The sequence below is a fragment of the Engystomops pustulosus genome, chromosome 3, assembly GCF_040894005.1.
Source record: "Engystomops pustulosus chromosome 3, aEngPut4.maternal, whole genome shotgun sequence".
Lineage (NCBI taxonomy): Eukaryota > Metazoa > Chordata > Amphibia > Anura > Leptodactylidae > Engystomops > Engystomops pustulosus.
In genome coordinates this window covers 5376739-5399454 of record NC_092413.1, presented here as the reverse complement: position 1 = coordinate 5399454, position 22716 = coordinate 5376739, and the positions used below count along the sequence as shown (strand labels likewise).

Below are 22716 nucleotides of genomic sequence, written 5' to 3'. Positions count from 1 at the left end.
GAAAACGTGGTTCAAAACATTTAGAAATCAGAAAAAAAGGACCATTTTTATAATTTTCACCAAATGTCCATTAATTTACAAATAAGTGCAAAATATTTAAACTAAAATATAGCATTAATGTGAAGTACAACGTGCCATAAAAAAACAGTCTGAAAATAAACTTGCAGGACCCATGACCCAGTGTAGTGCAGAACCTTCCAGGCAGGACCCATGACCCAATATAGAGAAGGACCCATGACCCAGTGTAGTGAAGGACCTTCCAGGCAGGACCCAGTATAGTGCAAGACCCATGACCCAGTATAGTGCAGGACCTTCCAGGCAGGACCCATGACCCAGTATAGTGCAGGACCTTCCAGGCAGGACCCATGACCCAGTATAGTGCAGGACCTTCCAGGCAGGACCCATGACCCAGTATAGTGCAGGACCTTCCAGGCAGGACCCATGACCCAGTATAGTGCAGGACCTTCCAGGCAGGACCCATGACCCAGTATAGTGCAGGACCTTCCAGGCAGGACCCATGACCCAGTATAGTGCAGGACCTTCCAGGCAGGACCCATGACCCAGTATAGTGCAGGACCTTCCAGGCAGGACCCATGACCCAGTATAGTGCAGGACCTTCCAGGCAGGACCCATGACCCAGTATAGTGCAGGACCTTCCAGGCAGGACCCATGACCCAGTATAGTGCAGGACCTTCCAGGCAGGACCCATGACCCAGTATAGTGCAGGGCCTTCCAGGCAGGGCCCATGACCCAGTGTAGTGAAGGACCTTCCAGGCAGGACCCATGACCCAGTATAGTGCAGGGCCTTCCAGGCAGGGCCCATGACCCAGTATAGTGCAGGACCTTCCAGGAAGGACCCATGACCCAGTATAGTGCAGGACCTTCCAGGCAGGACCCATGACCCAGTATAGTGCAGGGCCTTCCAGGCAGGGCCCATGACCCAGTATAGTGCAGGACCTTCCAGGAAGGACCCATGACCCAGTATAGTGCAGGACCTTCCAGGCAGGACCCATGACCCAGTATAGTGCAGGGCCTTCCAGGCAGGGCCCATGACCCAGTGTAGTGAAGGACCTTCCAGGCAGGACCCATGACCCAGTATAGTGCAGGGCCTTCCAGGCAGGGCCCATGACCCAGTATAGTGCAGGACCTTCCAGGAAGGACCCATGACCCAGTATAGTGCAGGACCTTCCAGGCAGGACCCATGACCCAGTATAGTGCAGGGCCTTCCAGGCAGGGCCCATGACCCAGTATAGTGCAGGGCCTTCCAGGCAGGACCCATGACCCAGTATAGTGCAGGACCTTCCAGGCAGGACCCATGACCCAGTATAGTGCAGGACCTTCCAGGAAGGACCCATGACCCAGTATAGTGCAGGACCTTCCAGGCAGGACCCATGACCCAGTATAGTGCAGGGCCTTCCAGGCAGGGCCCATGACCCAGTATAGTGCAGGGCCTTCCAGGCAGGACCCATGACCCAGTATAGTGCAGGACCTTCCAGGAAGGACCCATGACCCAGTATAGTGCAGGACCTTCCAGGAAGGACCCATGACCCAGTATAGTGCAGGACCTTCCAGGCAGGACCCATGACCCAGTATAGTGCAGGGCCTTCCAGGCAGGACCCATGACCCAGTATAGTGCAGGGCCTTCCAGGCAGGACCCATGACCCAGTGTAGTGCAGGACCTTCCAGGCAGGACCCATGACCCAGTATAGTGCAGGACCTTCCAGGAAGGACCCATGACCCAGTGTAGTGCAGGACCTTCCAGGCAGGACCCATGACCCAGTATAGTGCAGGGCCTTCCAGGCAGGGCCCATGACCCAATATAGTGCAGGACCTTCCAGGCAGGACCCATGACCCAGTGTAGTGAAGGACCTTCCAAGCAGGACCCATGACCTAGTGTTGTGAAGGACCTTCCAGGCAGGACCCAGTATAGTGCAGGACCTTCCACAGAGGAAACATTAAAACTCTGTTATAACTCTGGACCTGCCCGGCAGGCCAGAAAGGACTCATCCAGACATAAAATGCCCCTTCAGGACAGGTCTATGGCGCTGTAGCTCGGACGATGTTGTTCCTCACTCGCACAGGAGCCGCCGCCGAAATCACCTCGGAGCACGGCGTCACGTGACCGCGATGCAGGTAAAAGGCGGGAATCACCTCAGAGCGCCGCGTCACGTGACCGCGCTGCACATTAGGGCGGGAAGACGCCCAGGCATCTCGTCTGTCACGCCGCTTTGTATCCATAGTAACCGGTTGTCAGGGAGACCGTACACATGGTGGAGCTGGTGAGGTGACAGGACGGACACAAGTATGGAGGAGGATATCAGTGTGATGTGTTATATCAGTGTGATCTCTGTGTGATATCTGTGTAATGTGTTATATATGTGTCATCTCTGTGTAATGTCTTACCCTTGACATGATCTGTGTGACGTGTGATCTCTGACATCTGTGTTATTTCTGTGTGACCTCTGTGTGATCTCTGTGTAATGTGTTATCTTTGATATGATCTGTGTGACGTGTTATTTTTGATATGATCTGTGTGACGTGTTATTTTTGATATGATCTGTGTGACGTGTTATCTCAGATATCTGTGTGATCTGTGATCTCTGTGACGTGTGATCTCTGATATCTGTGGGATCTCTGTGTGATGTGGGATCTCTGTGTGATCTCTGTGTGACGTGTGATCTCTGTGTAATCTCTGTGTGATCTCTGTGTGACGTGTGATCTCTGTGTAATCTCTGTGTGATCTCTGTGTGACGTGTGATCTCTGTGGAATCTCTGTGTGAAGTGTGATCTCTGTGGGATCTCTGATATCTGTGTGATCTCTGTGTGACGTGTGATCTCTGTGTGACGTGTGATCTCTGATATCTGTGATCTCTGTGTGACGTGTGATCTCTGATATCTGTGTGATCTCTGTGTGACGTGTGATCTCTGTGTGACGTGTGATCTCTAATATGTGTGTGATGATGTGTGATCTCTGATCTCTGTGTGTTGCAGGGACGTCTCTGCGATGTCTCTGGGCTCCATGATGTCGGCCTCTCCAGTGATCGGGAAGGTTTCCTCCTCAGCCCCGCTTCCTGTTCATCAGAGGAACCCAGCGGCCGATCCCAGGAAGATGCGGAGGATCATCACAGAGGATTACAGCTGGTCCCTGGCCATTATCCCACCACTCAGCGACCTCTGTCTGCTGCACATTGTGCACAACTTTGAACGTAAGTCGTCCTCTGCTCACACGTGATGTGCGTTGTGTGCCGTCTGTGTGTCATACGTGATGGTGAAAAAAGACGTGTTACTAGTTCTGTGTGAGGTAAGACCAGGCCCAAGGGCTCGTTCAGATCACATTCCCCATAGACATCTATGTCTCCTGGTCACAATGTGATATCCACATGTTGTGTCACCTCATCGTGACCAATTTGGGCAAGCCGGTCATCTTCCTATGGAGGGAGAGCGGTGATGAGCGCTCACTCCTCCTTCCTTCTCCCGGCCCTCTGCATGTCTGGAGTCTGGTCCTGGTGAGCAGGTGGCCTCAGTCTACAAGAGCAAAAACTGGCGAAGAGACCCCCCTGGCTTAGTCCAGAGGAGGGGATGGTCAGATAGATATTGCCTGTGACTGTGTGTCAGTCTTCACTGCTGGTCAGCAGTTCTGTACATGCATCAGGAGGCACAGGATGAGCAGAGCTTTTGGTCTCTCCCAGATAGATGAATATAGCACGGGATTGCGGGAGGGCGCTATAATAAGTGTCTGGAGATAAGTATTTCGTCTGATCATCATCAGTAACAGCATCTGCAGAGTCATGGGATGAAGTGGGGGCAGGTGTCAGAATCTGAGGAGGTTGGAATATTTTTTTCAAAAATACTCAATTAGAAAAATCAAAAAGTTTCTTTTATAACAAGGACACTCAAATTTTTGACCAACAGATAACCCCATTCTGGAAAAACTTCTTCCCAAGCATAGATCCAAGGTCTTGGATAAACTGTCCACCTCTCTGCCCCTGCCAGTGACCGCCAACCTGATCGGCCATGAGGATTACTGGAGGCGCTGCTCCACTGAGCGCTGGCCGACCTGTGACATCTCCCACTACGGCTTCAGCTGGAAGAGGCTCTTCTTTGAGAGACACTTGGAGAACCTCATTGAACACTTTATCCCAGACCTCACAGACACTGGACCCATCTGTCACATGGCAGAACTCACCAAGAACTTCATCAAAAGACTTGAGATCCAGCAGCTGCTTCCACCGGTAAAGGTGGAGGTGAGGAAAGATGATGAGGCCGATGACATTTCGGACTCGGGCAGCGAAGCTGCTGGGGAATTGCCGTCCATGGACCACTTTGATTTGAACCTTATTGCCGATTCCTTGTGTGACCTGGAGGAGCTGCACCTTGTGTATGGGGTGAAAGGTTGCGGCATGAACTTTGAGTGGAACCTTTTTAAGTTCACTAATCGGGATTGCACATCGCTTGCCAATGCTCTGAGGACATGGAAGAAGCTGAAGGTAACTTGTGCCACTAATTGTACTAAAGCCGTTAGTCTTTATCTCCTTTGCCTGGAGTCTAATTAGTGTTTACGAGGAGTTCAGAATTAACATTCACATTAATTGTAGGAGTTTGGTTGTGGGCTGAATGAGTTTAGGGGCCTGTTCTGGGGTCTGAATATTAGAGCTATTGAATGCGTTTAAGGGTCTTTTCTGGTTGGAGTCTAAAGGATTAGGGGTTCTAAGTAGGATATGACTTTTAGGCCGCGGTCACACCTTCCAGAGAAACGCATGGGATCGGGTTATCGATCGTATGTGTGTCCCAAGAAACGCATATGCGATCGGGTCGAGGCCCACCGTCTGTGCGCTAGCGTCGCATTATGAACGTAACGCTAGTGGCCATAGTGTTCTCTTCTGGGCTCTGACTAATTTCAGGAGTTGGGTCTAGAGTCTGAATTACTTTCAGGTGTTTGGTTTGGTTTTGTGATATTGTCACTTGTCCTCTCTTTTAAGGTCTTCAGGCTCCATAGGAGTAAAGTTGATGATGACAAGGTTCGCATTCTAATCAGAAGTTTACTTGACCACCCATCTCTAGTTCACCTTGACCTCTCACACAACCAGATCTCCGACAGAGGTGCCCGTGCAGTGTGGAAGCTGATCAACCAAAGCCAACTCCGGATCCTGAACCTGTGCAACAACAACATCCGTCCACACGGGGCACAGGCCATCGCTCATGCTCTTACCAAAAACACCACCCTCCAGATCCTGAATCTCCGCCTTAACCACATAGAGGATGAGGGTGGCACGGCTCTGTGCAATGCTCTGCTGCAGAACACCAGCCTGGAGAAGCTTCATATTGGGGGCAATGAGTTGTCTGAGCCTACTGCAACCGTCCTCGCACAAGTCCTCTCCAAAAATCCATCTTTAAAAAGTGTCAACATCTCTTGCAACCGGATTGGTTTGGTATGCTACTGTTGATTGATCTTTTCTAGTTGGAGTCTAAAAGTTTAGGGGTTTTAAGTAGGATTTGACTTTTAGGCCACAGTCACATGTTCTGGATAAACGCATGGGATCGGGTTATCGATCTCCTGTGTTTCCCGAGAAACGCATATGCGATCGGGCAGAGGCCCGCCCCGCGTGTGCTAGCATTGTGTTATGAAGTGTTCTTATGAGGTGATCCCTCTGCTCATGTGTTCCTGTATTTATCTGATCTGCTTCCTCTAGGGTAACATATGTGTGTGTGTTCTGCCTCTCCCAAGTCCTATATAGTTTATGCTTGTAATTAGCCTCCTCTGAGGTCATATGTTCTAATCTGCATGTGACCTGTTCCCTCCAAGGTCTTTTATTCATATGTGCATGTGATCTGCCTCCTCCGAGGTCTTATGTACTAATTTGCATGTGATCTGCCTCCTCCGAGGTATTATATTCTTATTCACTTGTGATCTGCCTCCTCCGAGGTCTTATGTACTAATTTGCATGTGATCTGCCTCCTCCGAGGTCTTATATTTTTATTTGCATGTGATCTGCCTCCTCCGAGGTCTTATATTTTTATTTGCATGTGATCTGTATCCTCCGAGGTCTTACGTACTAATTTGCATGTGATCTGCCTCCTCCGAGGTCTTATATTTTTATTAGCATGTGATCTGCCTCCTTCTCGGTCTTATGTACTAATTTGCATGTGATCTGCCTCCTCCGAGGTCTTATGTACTAATTTGCATGTGATCTGCCTCCTCCGAGGTCTTATGTACTAATTTGCATGTGATCTGCCTCCTCCGAGGTCTTATGTACTAATTTGCATGTGATCTGCCTCCTCCGAGGTCTTATGTACTAATTTGCATGTGATCTGCCTCCTCCGAGGTCTTATGTACTAATTTGCATGTGATCTGCTCCCTCCCGAGTTGACAAGTTCTTGTATTCTCCCTCCTAGTTTTACTTGTCATGTGACCTTCCTCCTCCCGGTTGATTCTTAGTTGCTTGTTTTGGTCACAGGACGGCGGGAAGCAGCTTCTAGAAGGAATGTCGGAGAATAAGACACTGCTGGAGTTTGATCTTCGTCTGACAGAAGTGGGGCAGGAGAGCGAGTTCTACATAAATCAGGTTCTGCGCAGTAATCAGGATCGGGCCCGGGCTCAGCTGAAGCAAGTGTCCACATCAGGGCCGGAGCGGTAAGCTGGAGAGGAGGCTGGCTCCCCCAACATTGGGGTCTGTTCAATAAACACTATTTTCCTGCTTTGCCGAATTGACTGCGTGTTACACTAGGGAGTAGCTGGGACTGTAGATGAAGGCCTGGGAACACTGCGGCAGATACCGGGGTACTGGACTGACACCCATGTTACCATCAGACATGAGAATGAATAAAGAAGTCAGAAGCCGACATGAAAGTGTCTGTGATCCGTCTGTGACTTTATTACACAGATGTCATTTACAATCTTCAATATTGCAGCCAAAAGGCAACATTGTGGTAAAAGCTATATACATATATATACCTCAGAATATCATCAGATACGTAACAAAAGACATAAAAAATCTTCACAAAACAGATTGTAAAAGTGGATGTGCAGTGCAGATACTGGAGAGGTGACCCTGGCGGGGGTCACATGATATTGAGAGGTAGGGGATGGTGATGATTGAGAATGAGATTATTGCCTAAAAGGCCAGGGATGCCGTCACGGCGTTCAGGCGCACGCTGGCAAGTCAACGTGGAAACTCTTCTGGTCTGACTGTAACGTAACGTGTCATCACTACACAGAATGTCTGACGCTGCTTCATCCTCACTAAGTATTTCGGATTGGAGCTTGGTAGGACGGCCTGAAATTCACAGCCAAAGCCTATGGGATGGGGTGTGATAAGATTGTACCTAGAAGTGTAGTAACCTCCCAATGACATGACGGCGTGTAGTAACCACTGTCTCCCAATGACATGACAGGTTGTAGTAACTATTGCCTCCCAATGACGTCGTGTCGTAACTACTATCTACCTTGTAGTAGCTTCCACCTCACAACTTTTAATGCTGCTGCCTTTTAATGTCCATTGTAGTGGCTCCTGCCACTCTGTTCTATATATTCTGGTAAGAGCTCCTTCCTCTCTATGTCTTCCTGTAGTAGCTCCTGTCTCCTGTTGTCCACCTGTAGTAGGTCCTGCCTCTCATTATGTCTGCCTGTGGGTGTGTCCACATGTTCCGTTTTTGCGCTAATAACCATCCCACGTGCACAAAACACATCTCTTCATCTATATCCCTCCACGGCTCTGTTTGACAAAGGCTGCCTCGGCCGAAACGTCACATCATGTTTGCCGTGCCACATGAATAAAACTAACCTTCAGCATGTACATAAATGAGTGCTCCAGTAGCCCCCCATAGTAACTTCTTCTCTATGCCTGTAGTAGCTCCTGCTTTGCTGTATCTGCCGCTCTGTGTCCACCTATTGTATCTCACAATCAGTCTGTTATATCTCCAGATCTCACACATCTCCTGCAATATTCCCTAAACTGATCTCCGTCTCCCAACACCCTAAGTCATGTGCAGTACACATTGTGATTCTGTATTGACCCCTTCAGTGCTGCAGTAAACGTGTCTTTCACTTAGGGTGCGTCACACATTCAGTTTCATTGTATCTGGTAATAGTATAATAATTCCCAGGAATCCTTGTGATATGGTAATGCAAGCGCCAACAGCGTCTTCACCTTATAGACAGAAACCCTCAGGGCGGTTTCCCACGCACCGTTTTCGTTGCGTTTTTAAACACATCCAAAACGCGAGTGGGAGGGTGCTGGGCCAAAACGCAAATGCGTTTCCAATTAAACACATGTGTTTCGTTGGGAAACTCATATGTGTTTTGGCCCAACTCCCTCCCACTCGCGTTATGGATGCGTTTAAAAATGCTACGAAAACGGCACGCGGAAACTATGTCTCCCCGGTGTGGGGTGGTCTCTATATGAGAACAGTCAGTATATGTCTCCCTGGTGTGGGGGGTCTCTATATGAGAACAGTCAGTGTATGTCTCCCTGGTGTGGGGTCGTCTCTATTATAAGAACAGTCAGTATATGTCTCCCCGGTGTGGGGGGTCTCTATACGAGAACAGTCAGTATATGTCTCCCCGGTGTGGGGGGTCTCTATATGAGAACAGTCAGTATATGTCTCCCCGGTGTGGGGGGTCTCTATACGAGAACAGTCAGTATATGTCTCCCTGGTGTGGGGGGTCTCTATATGAGAACAGTCAGTGTATGTCTCCCCAGTGTGTGGGGGGGGGGGGGATCTCCTGGAATAAGAATTCCTCCTGATGACTGTGTATGACGGGTTTGTTCTCATAGTGCAAGTCCAAACAAAATGTCTATATACAAATCCCCAACATCCAAAATAATATCCCCAGAAATGATCCCAGAACGATGGACAGATGGATGAGGGATGTCTCACTATGGCGCTGTGTGTGTCCGCGCTCTCCGTAATCTCACACACAGGGGAAGCCTTCTACATGACGCATGCCTCCTAAACCAGACTCCTGGAGAGGCCTCAGGGGATAACGTCCTTCTTCTCATCTCTGTAACAATACGGGACTGTCCTCACATTACAAGACGAGTGAAAATCAAGAATGGAAAGTTGTAACAAAATGTCTCTGCCGGCAAACAATGAGGAGACGTTCTATAACCAAATGTAAGAGTACGAGACCCACCAAATGATGGCAGCGCCAGTAACCAAATGCAACAGTAAAGGACTGTCAGTTACTGAATCTTTATATATGGGACAACTCCGGACCCCGAGGACAGAATGGAACGGCCACTATGTGGGACTGTCAGTATGAATATGGGACTGTCGGTAAACGAATTTAACAACTCGGAACTCTCTGTAACTGAATGTAGCAGGACTGTGGATTAGTAAATGGAATGATAAGGGACCATTGCGAACAGATTTTGACAAATATCTTGAGATGTTGGCTGAATGTCTAGGGAAGGAGTCTCCCAGAAGTTTCTTCTTTCAGGCTTCAGAGCTATTTTTTATATTACAATATTTAAAGAGGGTCCCCCCCCCCCCACATATACACAACCTCCTATTTCACCCAATAGACTCTGAAATGTACAACCCATTGATTCCTGTGGCCGGCCGGTGATATGTGACTGAAGTGCAGCCCTGGGGTCACTCCTAATAATGTGTAACCATGTGCCCAGTGCGTTTTACATCCAGAACTCAGGAGCAACATGACATGCAATCAAAGCGTATTTAAGAGAGATGAGACCTATACTTGTGTATATACAACCTGAAGTTCTTCATGCTGAATATACGTAGAGCGGATGCGTCCTCCTAACTTCCGGGTGGACATAAATATTCAATGCATTTTTTATGATTGGCGGTAGTGTGAAAATAAGAGAAGTGAGCGAAGAGTCAATCATGATCCCACCTGCGCCAGGCTTCACAGGGTCCTCTAAGCAGACAGTGATACGTATAGTCCATCTTCTCTTTCCATATCAACAGTCCTTGACCTTTAAGGCCTGCAATGTGGTAGGTCTGCCATGGTCCATGGGAGATGATCTGCGAATAGATGGAGATGCTCATTGTTGCATGGACTATTGCCTAATTGTTTTGCTACTGAATGTGAAATACTTAGTCCTGTACTGGTCCAGTTGGGACCTGACCACTGACACCCTGACTAGGCTTGCATTAAAGATCAGGATGAACAGTGACTGGATTCTCCTGGGTTTTTTTTGGTCATATCTGTTGGTATTTGTTGCCAAGTCCCATTTGGACATTGTACAGGGTTGCTATGGCTCAATCCACGTCTGTATGTCTCAAGGTAAAAATATGCGTAAAAGTCCTTGCGTCACACCTAGCCTACATTAGAGTATTTGTAGAATCCATCAGCTAAACCCACCTCTACGGCTCGCCTCCTTCTGTCATGTGCTTCACAGATGCAAAGACCTTGTAGTATTTATGAGGTTCCATCTGTGTTGTGTTTTTGCATGGTACTGGGCTGTCCATGATCATCACATGAAACGTCCCACCTGCTGTGGTGACGGAAGAGAAGTATCTTGAAATGTGGAACGTAATAACAAGTCCATCACAGTGATGTCTCTACACAAGAGCCGTTACGGTGGAGGCGCCTATGGTCATGGTTCGTACAGCCTTCATTACGATGGACGATGAGAATGGGGAAGTAGAGAGCATCTTGGTATGGGGGAGGTTCTTCTTCTTCTACCGTCACCTGGCTGGACAGCCGTGTCTGTTCTGTAGGACAGCCCTGCTCATTGAGGCTTTCACTACGACTCTGCCACAAACAACTCCTGCGGGATCCATATAAACGTCCCAGAGAGAAGCGACTGCTGCTGAAGGGAATCCTTGGACTGCCATTACAGATACTGAGGGCACTACGGGAAAAGATGGAGGAGCTGCTCATAGTGCGATGGCAACGTTCACAGTTCTGCCGATAACCCCGAGTGTACCGGCAGGCTGTGTAACCTGAAGAAATGCCAACTAGATCCATCAAAACAGCCTCAGAGTAGCTGGGCACAAGTTGCTGATTGGACCTTATGTGCCACTCCAGCTCTGTGCTGTCAATGGTGTTAACACGAGGCATTCTCCGGCATATGGTACGATCATCGGCCGGTGTTACTGGTGTAAAGTCAAAACCAAAGAGCTTTTCTACGTGATAGTGAACACACGAAGTGCGATACTCATTGAGGACCCTAAGTGGCCAGGACAGTGTTAGGAGAGCAGCCACCCAGAAGACGTAGTGGGACACATACCATGGAAGGTTATCTGGATCTGAAAAAGCAACCATGTATTCCTTGAAGTCCACATTTTTTAGGTGCATGCCTTCTCGAGCCTCCATGTAGTCATCCAGACCCTCGTTCTCTGTAAAAAAACGAGCCCTTTGCGTCAAATACGAGTTCTCTGACTCCACATTTGCAAAACTGAAGCATTTTGTAAACCTCAGCCGAGTGACCGGATAGAGGTCTAGATCAGCCAGGTCTTTGGAGACGTCCTTAACCCCACAGTTGCTATAGTCAAACTCGGATTCGGCCACATGAGTATTCACACGCTCGTGGTAGACTTGAGTGGTTGTGTATGCGTCTCCATTGCGATAACGAGTGACCTGACGAGTCCTCCGTACATAATGATAGCTGATAGCCTTCCACCAGATGCACGGTGTCGCCTGCTGCATTCTCTGCACTCGTTCCTGAACACTCTCCACGTCCACCTTATACTGCAGCTCGTTCCTCGTGTAACAGTGCCAGCACTCAACCAGGTATACCACATACAGCATGACAAGGAAAGCCAGGGGGATGTAGATGTAACCATTGGAGCATGGACTATCATGATACATCATGGAGTTGCTTTTATAGGTGCTGTCAAAGGTCAGGCGAGTAACTTTGGTAACATGGCACCAGGTCATGGCACCCATACAGCCGTAGATGAGGAGAGACAGCAGAAGACATTTCCAGTGGGACTCACGACACAGGGACTTGCTGAGCGACTGCTTCACCGGCCTTTGCTGAAGAGGAAAGAAGAGAAATTCAGAAAATATTCTGGTAAAGTCAAGAACACCCGTTACCCATGATCCAAGGCTCTGTACATGGTACTGTAACAGGTTCCTAAATCACGGCCACTTGGCCAGATGGACCTCACTTCCTCTCTCACTTCATCTCATAGCTTCTATAAAACGGACAGTATCCAATCGCCTACACACTGATCGGCTACAACAAGGGGTTTGATGAGTTTGCACAATCTTTACGACTGTTACTGAGTCATCTGATATTTTCCACCTTGTACGTGCCACCTCAGTTGAGCCGGCTGCAATGACCGGTTGACAATGAGGCCGACTAAACTGCGACGTCCCTGACCTGATTAGAGCTTTCAATAGGAAGAAATAGGAGATTTCAGCTGATGACTGCAGCCAGATTGGATTCCTTTTACGCCCTCTCTTTGGGAAATGAAGGACATTGGGTCATTCCGGGAGAACCGGCCCGGCAATTATAGGTTAGACAAATATCTGGAACTGTCCCATTCACATGTATCAGGCTTTCTTTCGAGAGCCCAGTCCATCAAAGGTGGATCTTCACTTTAATAATTGAGATGTTGGGTTGGGCCTGTCCATCCTTTCCCTGTAGATATCAAACCAATCCTCTGTTAAATTCCCTAATTGCTCTGCTCAACTGTGGCCTGTAATCTCAGATGTAATCCCAAAAATGGTTTAGGATTACCGAGTACACCACTGCGCTCGACACCCAGATGTGAAGCTAATGACGGTAAAAGGAGCTTGGCTCGGGGCTTGGATGAAGCGGGGTTAAGTGCTGTTTTATAAACACTTTAATAATGCATCTCCTCGCTAACATCACATCCCATTACCCAGCAGCCTCTATGGCTCTCCGTGGCTTTACTCTTCTCAATTAAAACATCTCTTCCAGGAGCCCCGCAGCCTCAGAGGCAACAGAGTCTCCCCTTAGTAACCTGCAATGCTCATAGCAATACACACCGAGAGTGATGGAGAGGAGAGGTGGGTGGGTGGGATATGTTGTAGCATGACGGAGCTGTTGTAGTAGTGTGGGTGAGGTATTAGGAGGATGTTGTAGTAGTGTGGGTGAGGTATTAGGAGGATGTTGTAGTAGTGTGGGTGGTATAAGAGATCAATGTTGCTGTAGTTTGGGTGGGATATAAGGAGGATATTGTCTTAAGGGTGTTGTTGTAGTCAAGGTGGGATATAAGGAGGATGTTGTAGTAAGGTTGTAGTAGTCTAGGTGGGATATGATGAGGATGTTGTAGAAGTCTAGGTGGGATATGAGGACAATGTTGCTATAGTTTGGGTGGGATATAAGGAGGATATTGTAGTAAGGGTGTTGTTGTAGTTAAGGTGGGATGTGATGATGAGGTTGTAGTTATCTGGGTGGGATGTGATGATGAGGTTGTAGTTATCTGGGTGGGATGTGATGATGAGGTTGTAGTTATCTGGGTGGGATGTGATGATGAGGTTGTAGTTATCTGGGTGGGATGTGAGGAGGAGGTTGTAGTTATCCGGGTGGGATGTGATGATGAGGTTGTAGTTATCTGGGTGGGATGTGATGATGAGGTTGTAGTTATCTGGGTGGGATGTGATGATGAGGTTGTAGTTATCTGGGTGGGATGTGAGGAGGAGGTTGTAGTTATCCGGGTGGGATGTGAGGAGGAGGTTGTAGTTATCTGGGTGGGATGTGATGATGAGGTTGTAGTAAGGTTGTAGTAGTCTAGGTGGGATATGATGAGGAGGTTGTAGTAAGGTTGTAGTAGTCTAGGTGGGATGTGATGAGGTTGTAGTAAGGTTGTAGTAGTCTAGGTGGGATATGATGAGGAGGTTGTAGTAAGGTTGTAGTAGTCTAGGTGGGATATGATGAGGAGGTTGTAGTAAGGTTGTAGTAGTTATCTGGGTGGGATGTGATGATGAGGTTGTAGTTATCTGGGTGGGATGTGATGATGAGGTTGTAGTTATCTGGGTGGGATGTGATGATGAGGTTGTAGTTATCTGGGTGGGATGTGATGATGAGGTTGTAGTTATCTGGGTGGGATGTGATGATGAGGTTGTAGTTATCTGGGTGGGATGTGAGGAGGAGGTTGTAGTTATCCGGGTGGGATGTGATGATGAGGTTGTAGTTATCTGGGTGGGATGTGATGATGAGGTTGTAGTTATCTGGGTGGGATGTGATGATGAGGTTGTAGTTATCTGGGTGGGATGTGAGGAGGAGGTTGTAGTTATCCGGGTGGGATGTGAGGAGGAGGTTGTAGTTATCTGGGTGGGATGTGATGATGAGGTTGTAGTAAGGTTGTAGTAGTCTAGGTGGGATATGATGAGGAGGTTGTAGTAAGGTTGTAGTAGTCTAGGTGGGATGTGATGAGGTTGTAGTAAGGTTGTAGTAGTCTAGGTGGGATATGATGAGGAGGTTGTAGTAAGGTTGTAGTAGTCTAGGTGGGATATGATGAGGAGGTTGTAGTAAGGTTGTAGTAGTTATCTGGGTGGGATGTGATGATGAGGTTGTAGTTATCTGGGTGGGATGTGATGATGAGGTTGTAGTTATCTGGGTGGGATGTGATGATGAGGTTGTAGTTATCTGGGTGGGCTGTGAGGAGGAGGTGGCGATACTTTGGGTTGGATAGAACAATGTTGGTAATTGGCAGAACAATGAGCGAATTTCCTCCATAACTAAAGAAAGATAATGTGGTCTGCGGAGCTGTCACAGCGGAGGTGAGAGGAGCCGTGCTCAGATAATTACTCCCTCTCCATCATCTCCGCACTCACACAATCTCCTCATTATTTCTCAGCTTCATAAATATGGAATAGGATTAATGGGGAGTAATTGCAGCGGGGGAGGGGCTGCTGCGCTACTTCATGAGGATAGACATGGGTGGTATATGAATGTATATGGGGCTTTATATCATGGCTATAGGGCTAGGTATTAGGTTCTACATGTGATGTATATAGGGTTATGTACAACCCTCTGAGATGGGGACATGATGTGCGGCTCACAGTCTTACTCTTTGCCCAGGACTGGTTTTGCTATCGCTGATGGGAACACAAGGTTTTCCCATGAATCTAAGTTTTCTTGTATTTTGGGTCCCCTAACTGGTCATCATCAGGGAAGAGACACCAGACCTGATTACAAGAGATTTACTCAGACCGGATTACAATATCCATCGTATTCCCTCCCTGGAGTAACCGGTGCCAGAACTGATCCTATTATTTTCCATGTGATGCTTTCTGGCATCCAGTGCCTCGGTTTTCACACCAGACGTCTGCTCTGCCACTCCGGAGCACAGATATGTCATCAGGGAGGACACAGACCTAGGACAGAGATGAGATGGAACATGATGTCTCCTAGACATCACAAGACGATACGGACGTTCCAGGGAGGAACACGACTTTACTACGGAGGAAGATGCAATGGAGCGGACTGAACCTGAATACTCCAAAGCAAGGAGATGCCTGAGGTCAGGACCATGGACAGAGAGGAGAGGAGATGGAACATGATGGGGCACATTTACTAAGGGTCCCACAGCCACATTTTTGGCGGGTTTCTCGACTTTCCGGGCGTCGCGCGTGATCAGATTTTGCCACACCGTCTGTCATGCAACAGAAATTGGGGCCAGGCCGTCGGACGATCCAATGGATTAGGCCAAAACCCGCGATTTAACTTTGAATTTGTGTCGCAAGATCAAGCACTTACATGCACCGGGAAAAAGAAGGTGAACTCTGGGGACCTGAGCGGGGAAGTGACACATGCAGGATATCGGGGGCAGGATCTTAGTGACTCCCCGCACAGCGCATTATACACGGACAATGCACTTACATGCACCAGGAAGAAGAAGGTGAACTCCGGGGACCTGAGCGGGGAAGCGACACATGCAGGATATCGGGTGCAGGATCTTAGTGACTCCCCGCACAGCGCATTATACACGGACAATGCACTTACATGCACCAGGAAGAAGAAGGTGAACTCCGGGGACCTGAGCGGGGAAGTGACACATGCAGGATATCGGGTGCAGGATCTTAGTGACTCCCCGCACAGCGCATTATACACGGACAATGCACTTACATGCACCAGGAAGAAGAAGGTGAACTCCGGGGACCTGAGCGGGGAAGCGACATATGCAGGATATCAGGTGCAGGATCTTAGTGACTCCCCGCACAGCGCATTATACACGGACAATGCACTTACATGCACCAGGAAGAAGAAGGTGAACTCCGGCGGACCTGAGCGGGGAAGTGACACATGCAGGATATCGGGTGCAGGATCTTAGTGACTCCCCGCAGAGCGCATTATACACAGACAATGCACTTACATGCACCAGGAAGAAGAAGGAGAACTCCAGGGACCTGAGCGGGGAAGCGACACATGCAGGATATCGGGCGCAGGATCTTAGTGAGTCCCCGCACAGCGCATTATACACGGACAATGCACTTACATGCACCAGGAAGAAGAAGGTGAACTCCGGGGACCTGAGCGGGGAAGCGACACATGCAGGATGTCGGGTGCAGGATCTTAGTGACTCCCCGCACATCACATTATACACGGACAATGCACTTACATGCACCAGGAAGAAGAAGGTGAACTCCGGGGACCTGAGCGGGGAAGCGACACATGCAGGATATCAGGTGCAGGAACTTAGTGACTCCCCGCACAGCGCATTATACACAGACAATGCACTTACATGCACCAGGAAGAAGAAGGTGAACTCCGGGGACCTGAGCGGGGAAGCGACACATGCAGGATATCAGGTGCAGGAACTTAGTGACTCCCCGCACAGCGCATTATACACAGACAATGCACTTACATGCACCAGGAAGAGGATGGTGAACTCCAGGACCTGAGCGGGGAAGTGACACATGCAGGATATCGGGCACACGATCTTAGTGACTCCCCGCACAGCGCATTATACACGGACAATGCACTTACATGCACCAGGAAGAAGAAGGTGAACTCCGGGGACCTGAGCGGGGAAGCGACACATGCAGGATATCGGGGGCAGCATCTTAGTGACTCCCCGCACAGCGCATTATACACGGACAATGCACTTACATGCACCAGGAAGAAGAAGGTGAACTCCGGGGACCTGAGCGGGGAAGTGACACATGCAGGATATCGGGGGCAGCATCTTAGTGACTCCCCGCACAGCGCATTATACACGGACAATGCACTTACATGCACCAGGAAGAAGAAGGTGAACTCCGGGGACCTGAGCGGGGAAGCGACACATGCAGGATATCAGGCCCACGATCTTCGTGACTCCCCGCACAGCGCATTATACACGGACAATGCACTTACATGCACCAGGAAGAAGAAGGTGAACTCCAGGGACCTGAGCGGGGAAGTGACACATGCAGGATATCGGGTGCAGGATCTCAGTGACTCCCTGCACAGCGCATTATACACGGACAATGCACTTACATGCACCAGGAAGAAGAAGGTGAACTCCGGGGACCTGAGCGGGGAAGCGACATATGCAGGATATCAGGTGCAGGATCTTAGTGACTCCCCGCACAGCGCATTATACACGGACAATGCACTTACATGTCCCGGGAAGAAGAAGGTGAACTCCAGGGACCTGAGCGGGGAAGCGACACATGCAGGATATCGGGTGCAGGATCTTAGTGACTCCCCGCACAGCGCATTATACACAGACAATGCACTTACATGCACCAGGAAGAAGAAGGTGAACTCCGGGGACCTGAGCGGGGAAGCGACACATGCAGGATATCGGGCGCAGGATCTTAGTGACTCCCCGCACAGCGCATTATACACGGACAATGCACTTACATGCACCAGGAAGAAGAAGGTGAACTCCGGGGACCTGAGCGGGGAAGCGACACATGCAGGATATTGGGCGCAGGATCTTAGTGACTCCCCGCACAGCACATTATACACGGACAATGCACTTACATGCACCAGGAAGAAGAAGGTGAACTCCAGGGACCTGAGCGGGGAAGCGACACATGCAGGATATCGGGCGCAGGATCTTAGTGACTCCCCGTACAGCGCATTATACACGGACAATGCACTTACATGCACCAGGAAGAAGAAGGTGAACTCCGGGGACCTGAGCGGGGAAGCGACACATGCAGGATATCGGGCGCAGGATCTTAGTGACTCCCCGCACAGCGCATTATACACGGACAATGCACTTACATGCACCAGGAAGAAGAAGGTGAGCTCCAGGGACCTGAGCGGGGAAGCGACACATGCAGGATATCAGGCACAGGATCTTAGTGACTCCCCGCACAGCGCATTATACACGGACAATGCACTTACATGCACCAGGAAGAAGAAGGTGAACTCTGGGGACCTGAGCGGGGAAGCGACACATGCAGGATATCGGGTGCACGATCTTAGTGACTCCCCGCACAGCGCATTATACATGGACAATGCACTTACATGTACCAGGAAGAAGAAGGTGAACTCCAGGGACCTGAGCGGGGAAGCGATACATGCAGGATCTCGGACACACAATCTTAGTGAATCGTGCCAGACTTCATCCTCGTCGGACAACGCACTTTGGGCTTTGCGCAGTGACGGGTAAGTAAATGTGCCCCGATGTCTCCTAGACATCACAAGATGACAAGGACGTTCCATGGAGGAACACGACTTTACTACGGAGGAAGATGCAATGGAGTGGAATGAACCTGAATACTCCAAACCAAGGAGATGCCTGAGGTCAGGACCATGGACAGAGAGGAGAGGAGATGGAACAGAAATATCATTGTGGCCATATTTATGAATAAAACTGGCGCAAACAATAAATATGGGCCAATAATCCATAGACTAGACAGAATTGTGTCACACGGAGTAATGCACCAACAACAGGACTTTACTACTAAGGAAGATGCAATGCAATGGACTCAACCTGAAAACTCGGAACCAAAGAGATAGTGACCATCAGAAGGAAACGTCCAAAGTCCCAATCCTGACGTCTAGTAGACATCTCAAGATCATGAGGACATTTCAAGAAGGTGCATTTGTGATTAATGTGATTAAGGTGATTGGGGGTTACCCAATGGGCAGCACAGTATTTGGGGCAGGTGTTTCTAATCAAACACCCCCATGCGAGATGGACATGACCTAGGACGTGTGACCTCACTGCACCATCTGGAATCCAGCTTAAAGGGAATCTGCTGGATCTTAAAGGACCAGTCCAACCCTGATCACAGAGTCTTCAGATGAGAAGGAAATTACTCTTCAAGGATGAAGGTTCCTAAATCCCATCCCCCAAACCTCATTGATTCATTGAGCCCTCCCGGAGCCTCAGACCTTCACCCCCCACCCCCCAAGTGTGAATAATGGCTGTCATGCAGCGAGGCAACCTGCGGTGCGGTGATAGAATTGCCTGATACTAAGTACAACCACAGATTCCTTAATGATCCAGAACAAACAACTATAAGAAATATACGGGAGCGGCCAAGAACATATAACCTGCACCTATTCCGGTCGTTGCATAGATGTAGACAGGACTAGGTCTTGAGAAGTTGCCACTGATACAATGTTTTCATTAATTGCCACGTATATAGGTGACGTCAGGTCAGTGCTGTGTAATATTCAGGGTGATATTTAGGGGTGAACCAACCGTAACCATTTCTCTGGGGTAATAGTTGTGCATTCTCTAGTGGTGACCGTAAAGTGTCCTACAGGGTGATAACTAGGACCAGAGGGGTGACAGCGCTGGGTGGTAATTGGCCATTGAGTTGGTGATGATTGTACGAGGGATTACAACAATGTCCTCGGCCAGGTGAGAGCGGTGTTTGCATTGGAGTGACAGAAGGAGGCCTTATGTTATGTGACTGTAGGGTGCGGAGGAATGGTGGTGGTTGTAGTGGGATGAATGTGTGGGGTGACAGCAGTGTGTTCCTGTGATATCTGTATATCGAGCCGTGAATGTTGTGTTGTAGTTGAGTGACCACCCTCTAACTTGACCGCGTTTGTTTAAGTTGGATACGGCGGGATGTAATAGGGTCACGACTGTGTTTTATGGCTGGGTGTTGTATGAGGCTGACAGCTGCTTATTATAGAAGGGTAATATTTGCATGTGGTTGAGTGACGGCTTAGTGATGTAGAGGGGGAACACCTGCGAGCTGTTGTGGAATGACAGTGTGTGACGTGGTGTGCTATGGTGGCATGCTGTCATAGCAGGGGATGGTTGTGTGTTGTACAGGGTGATGTTTGAGTGTTGTGATGGGGTGATACTTGTGTCTTGTGATGGTTGTGATGGGATGATGGTTGTGTCTTGTGATGGGGTGATACTTGTGTCTTGTGATGGTTGTGATGGGATGATGGTTGTGTGTTGTGATGGGGTGATGGTTGTGTGTTGTGATGGGGTGATGGTTGTGTGTTGTGATGGGATGATGGTTGTGTGTTGTGATGGTTGTGTCTTGTGATGGTTGTGTGTTGTGATGGTATGATGGTTGTGTGTTGTGATGGTTGTGTGTTGTGATGGGGTGATGGTTGTGTGTTGTGATGGGGTGATGGTTGTGTGTTGGGATGGGGTGATGGTTGTGTGTTGTGATGGGATGATGGTTGTGTCTTGTGATGGTTGTGTCTTGTGATGGTTGTGTGTTGTGATTGGTTATGGTTGTGTGTTGTGATGGGATGATGGTTGTGTGTTGTGATGGGATGATGGTTGTGTGTTGTGATGGTTGTGTGTTGTGATGGTTGTGTGTTGTGATGGTTGTGTGTTGTGATGGGATGATGGTTGTGTGTTGTGATGGTTATGTGTTGTGATGGTTGTGCGTTGTGATGGGTTATGGTTGTGCGTTGTGATGGGATGATGGTTGTGTGTTGTGATGGTTGTGTGTTGTGATGGTTGTGTGTTGTGATGGTTGTGTGTTGTGATGGGATGATGGTTGTGTGTTGTGATGGGATGATGGTTGTGTGTTGTGATGGTTGTGTGTTGTGATGGGATGATGGTTGTGTGTTGTGATGGTTGTGTGTTGTGATGGTTGTGTGTTGTGATGGGATGATGGTTGTGTGTTGTGATGGTTGTGTGTTGTGATGGGATGATGGTTGTGTGTTGTGATGGGATGATGGTTGTGTGTTATGATGGTTGTGTGTTGTGATGGTTGTGATGGGATGATGGTTGTGTGTTGTGATGGGTGTGTGTTGTGATGGTTGTGTGTTGTGATGGTTGTGTGTTGTGATGGGATGATGGTTGTGTGTTGGGATGGTTGTGTGTTGTGATGGGATGATGGTTGTGTGTTATGATGGTTGTGTGTTGTGATGGTTGTGATGGGATGATGGTTGTGTGTTGTGATGGTTGTGTGTTGTGATGGTTGTGTGTTGTGATGGGATGACGGTTGCGTGTTGTGATGGTTGTGTGTTGTGATGGTTGTGTGTTGTGATGGGATGATGGTTGTGTGTTGTGATGGGATGATGGTTGTGTGTTGTGATGGTTGTGTCTTGTGATGGTTGTGTGTTGTGATGGTTGTGTGTTGTGATGGGATGATGGTTGTGTCTTGTGATGGTTGTGTGTTGTGATGGTTGTGTGTTGTGATGGTTGTTTCTTGTACTGACAGATATGTATGACCGTCCCCGGTCCCCGTGTTCTCACCAGTTCTCGTGCAGCGTCGGTGCTCTCCTGTTGTACGGACCCCGTGCTGCTCTCGCTGGCCGCTGATGCCGGTGGTGACATGGCCGAGCTCTGTAGAAAGGTGCCAGATCCAAGGCCCAATCCAGGAGGTTGATGTTAAGATCCAGCTGTGTTTCAGAGGGATAGTCATACCCTCGCCCTCCGCGGGGAGCCCCCACACACCCGGGGCTTGTAGCGAATGTGAGAGTCCATGTCACATCGCTGGTGCAGGGATGTACAATGCCGGCTGTTCACACGAGGAGGTGCACACCTGACACACACATGTACACACACACAGAGGGTGCACATCACAGACACACACACACAGGACACACACACATGGAGAAGAGCGGTGCAGGGGCAGGAGGGAGGGGGCAGGGGCAAGAGGGATACCAGGGAAGGATGCTGCAGGAGCTGGAGGATGGGAGAGATTCCCAGGGAAGATGGGAGGGAGACGAGAGGAGGAGGAGGAGGGAGGAAGAGGAGGAGATACAGGAGGAGAGGAGAGCGCAGCACCACAGCTGGAGGAATCACTGCTGACCTTGAAAGAGAGCGCTCCTCCATCACTGACTGTCTCATCATAGTCCTCCATCACTGACTGTCTTATCGTGACCCTCCATCACTGACTGTCTCATCATAGTCCTCCATCACTGACTGTCTCATCATAGTCCTCCATCACTGACTGTCTCATCATAGTCCTCCATCACTGACTGTCTCATCATAGTGCTCCATCACTGACTGTCTCATCATAGTCCTCCATCACTGACTGTCTCATCATAGTCCTCCATCACTGACTGTCTTATCGTGACCCTCCATCATTGACTGTCTTATCGTGACCCTCCATCACTGACTATCTTATCGTGACCCTCCATCACTGACTGTCTCATCATAGTCCTCCATCACTGACTGTCTCATCATAGTCTTCCATCACTGACTGTCTTATCGTGACCCTCCATCACTGACTGTCTTATCGTGACCCTCCATCACTGACTGTCTCATCGTGATTCTCCATCACTGACTGTTTCATCCTGATCCTCCATCACTGACTTTCTCATCGTGACCCTCCATCACTGACTGTCTCATCGTGACCCTCCATCACTGACTGTCTCATCGTGACCCTCCATCACTGACTGTCTCATCATAGTCCTCCATCACTGACTGTCTCATCATAGTCCTCCATCACTG

The 22716-nt window shown here is 49.0% G+C and overlaps 2 protein-coding genes across 4 annotated transcripts; one reads left to right on the top strand and one right to left on the bottom strand.

Annotated features, from left to right (window-relative positions):
- The first annotated feature begins 2112 nt into the window (after positions 1-2112).
- TCTE1 (t-complex-associated-testis-expressed 1) lies at positions 2113-6696 on the top strand. Of its 3 annotated transcripts, none has more exons than XM_072139802.1 (5): positions 2113-2279; positions 2992-3206; positions 3913-4487; positions 4980-5429; positions 6456-6696. In XM_072139802.1, exons 1-5 carry the CDS (start codon positions 2128-2130, stop codon positions 6633-6635), a joined length of 1572 nt encoding a protein of 523 aa, XP_071995903.1. In that variant the 5' UTR covers positions 2113-2127; the 3' UTR covers positions 6636-6696. The 3 variants fall into 3 exon arrangements, with proteins under 3 accessions (XP_071995903.1, XP_071995904.1, XP_071995905.1); XM_072139803.1 differs by having other exon boundaries at positions 2166-2284; XM_072139804.1 differs by having other exon boundaries at positions 2181-2302.
- A 152-nt stretch (positions 6697-6848) lies between these two features.
- TMEM151B (transmembrane protein 151B) lies at positions 6849-22066 on the bottom strand. Its single transcript, XM_072139805.1, has 2 exons — positions 21514-22066; positions 6849-11947 (listed from the first exon to the last, which is right to left on the bottom strand). The coding sequence occupies exons 1-2, from the start codon at positions 21592-21594 to the stop codon at positions 10514-10516; spliced, it is 1515 nt and encodes a 504-aa protein (XP_071995906.1). The 5' UTR covers positions 21595-22066; the 3' UTR covers positions 6849-10513.
- Between the last annotated feature and the right edge of the window lie 650 nt (positions 22067-22716).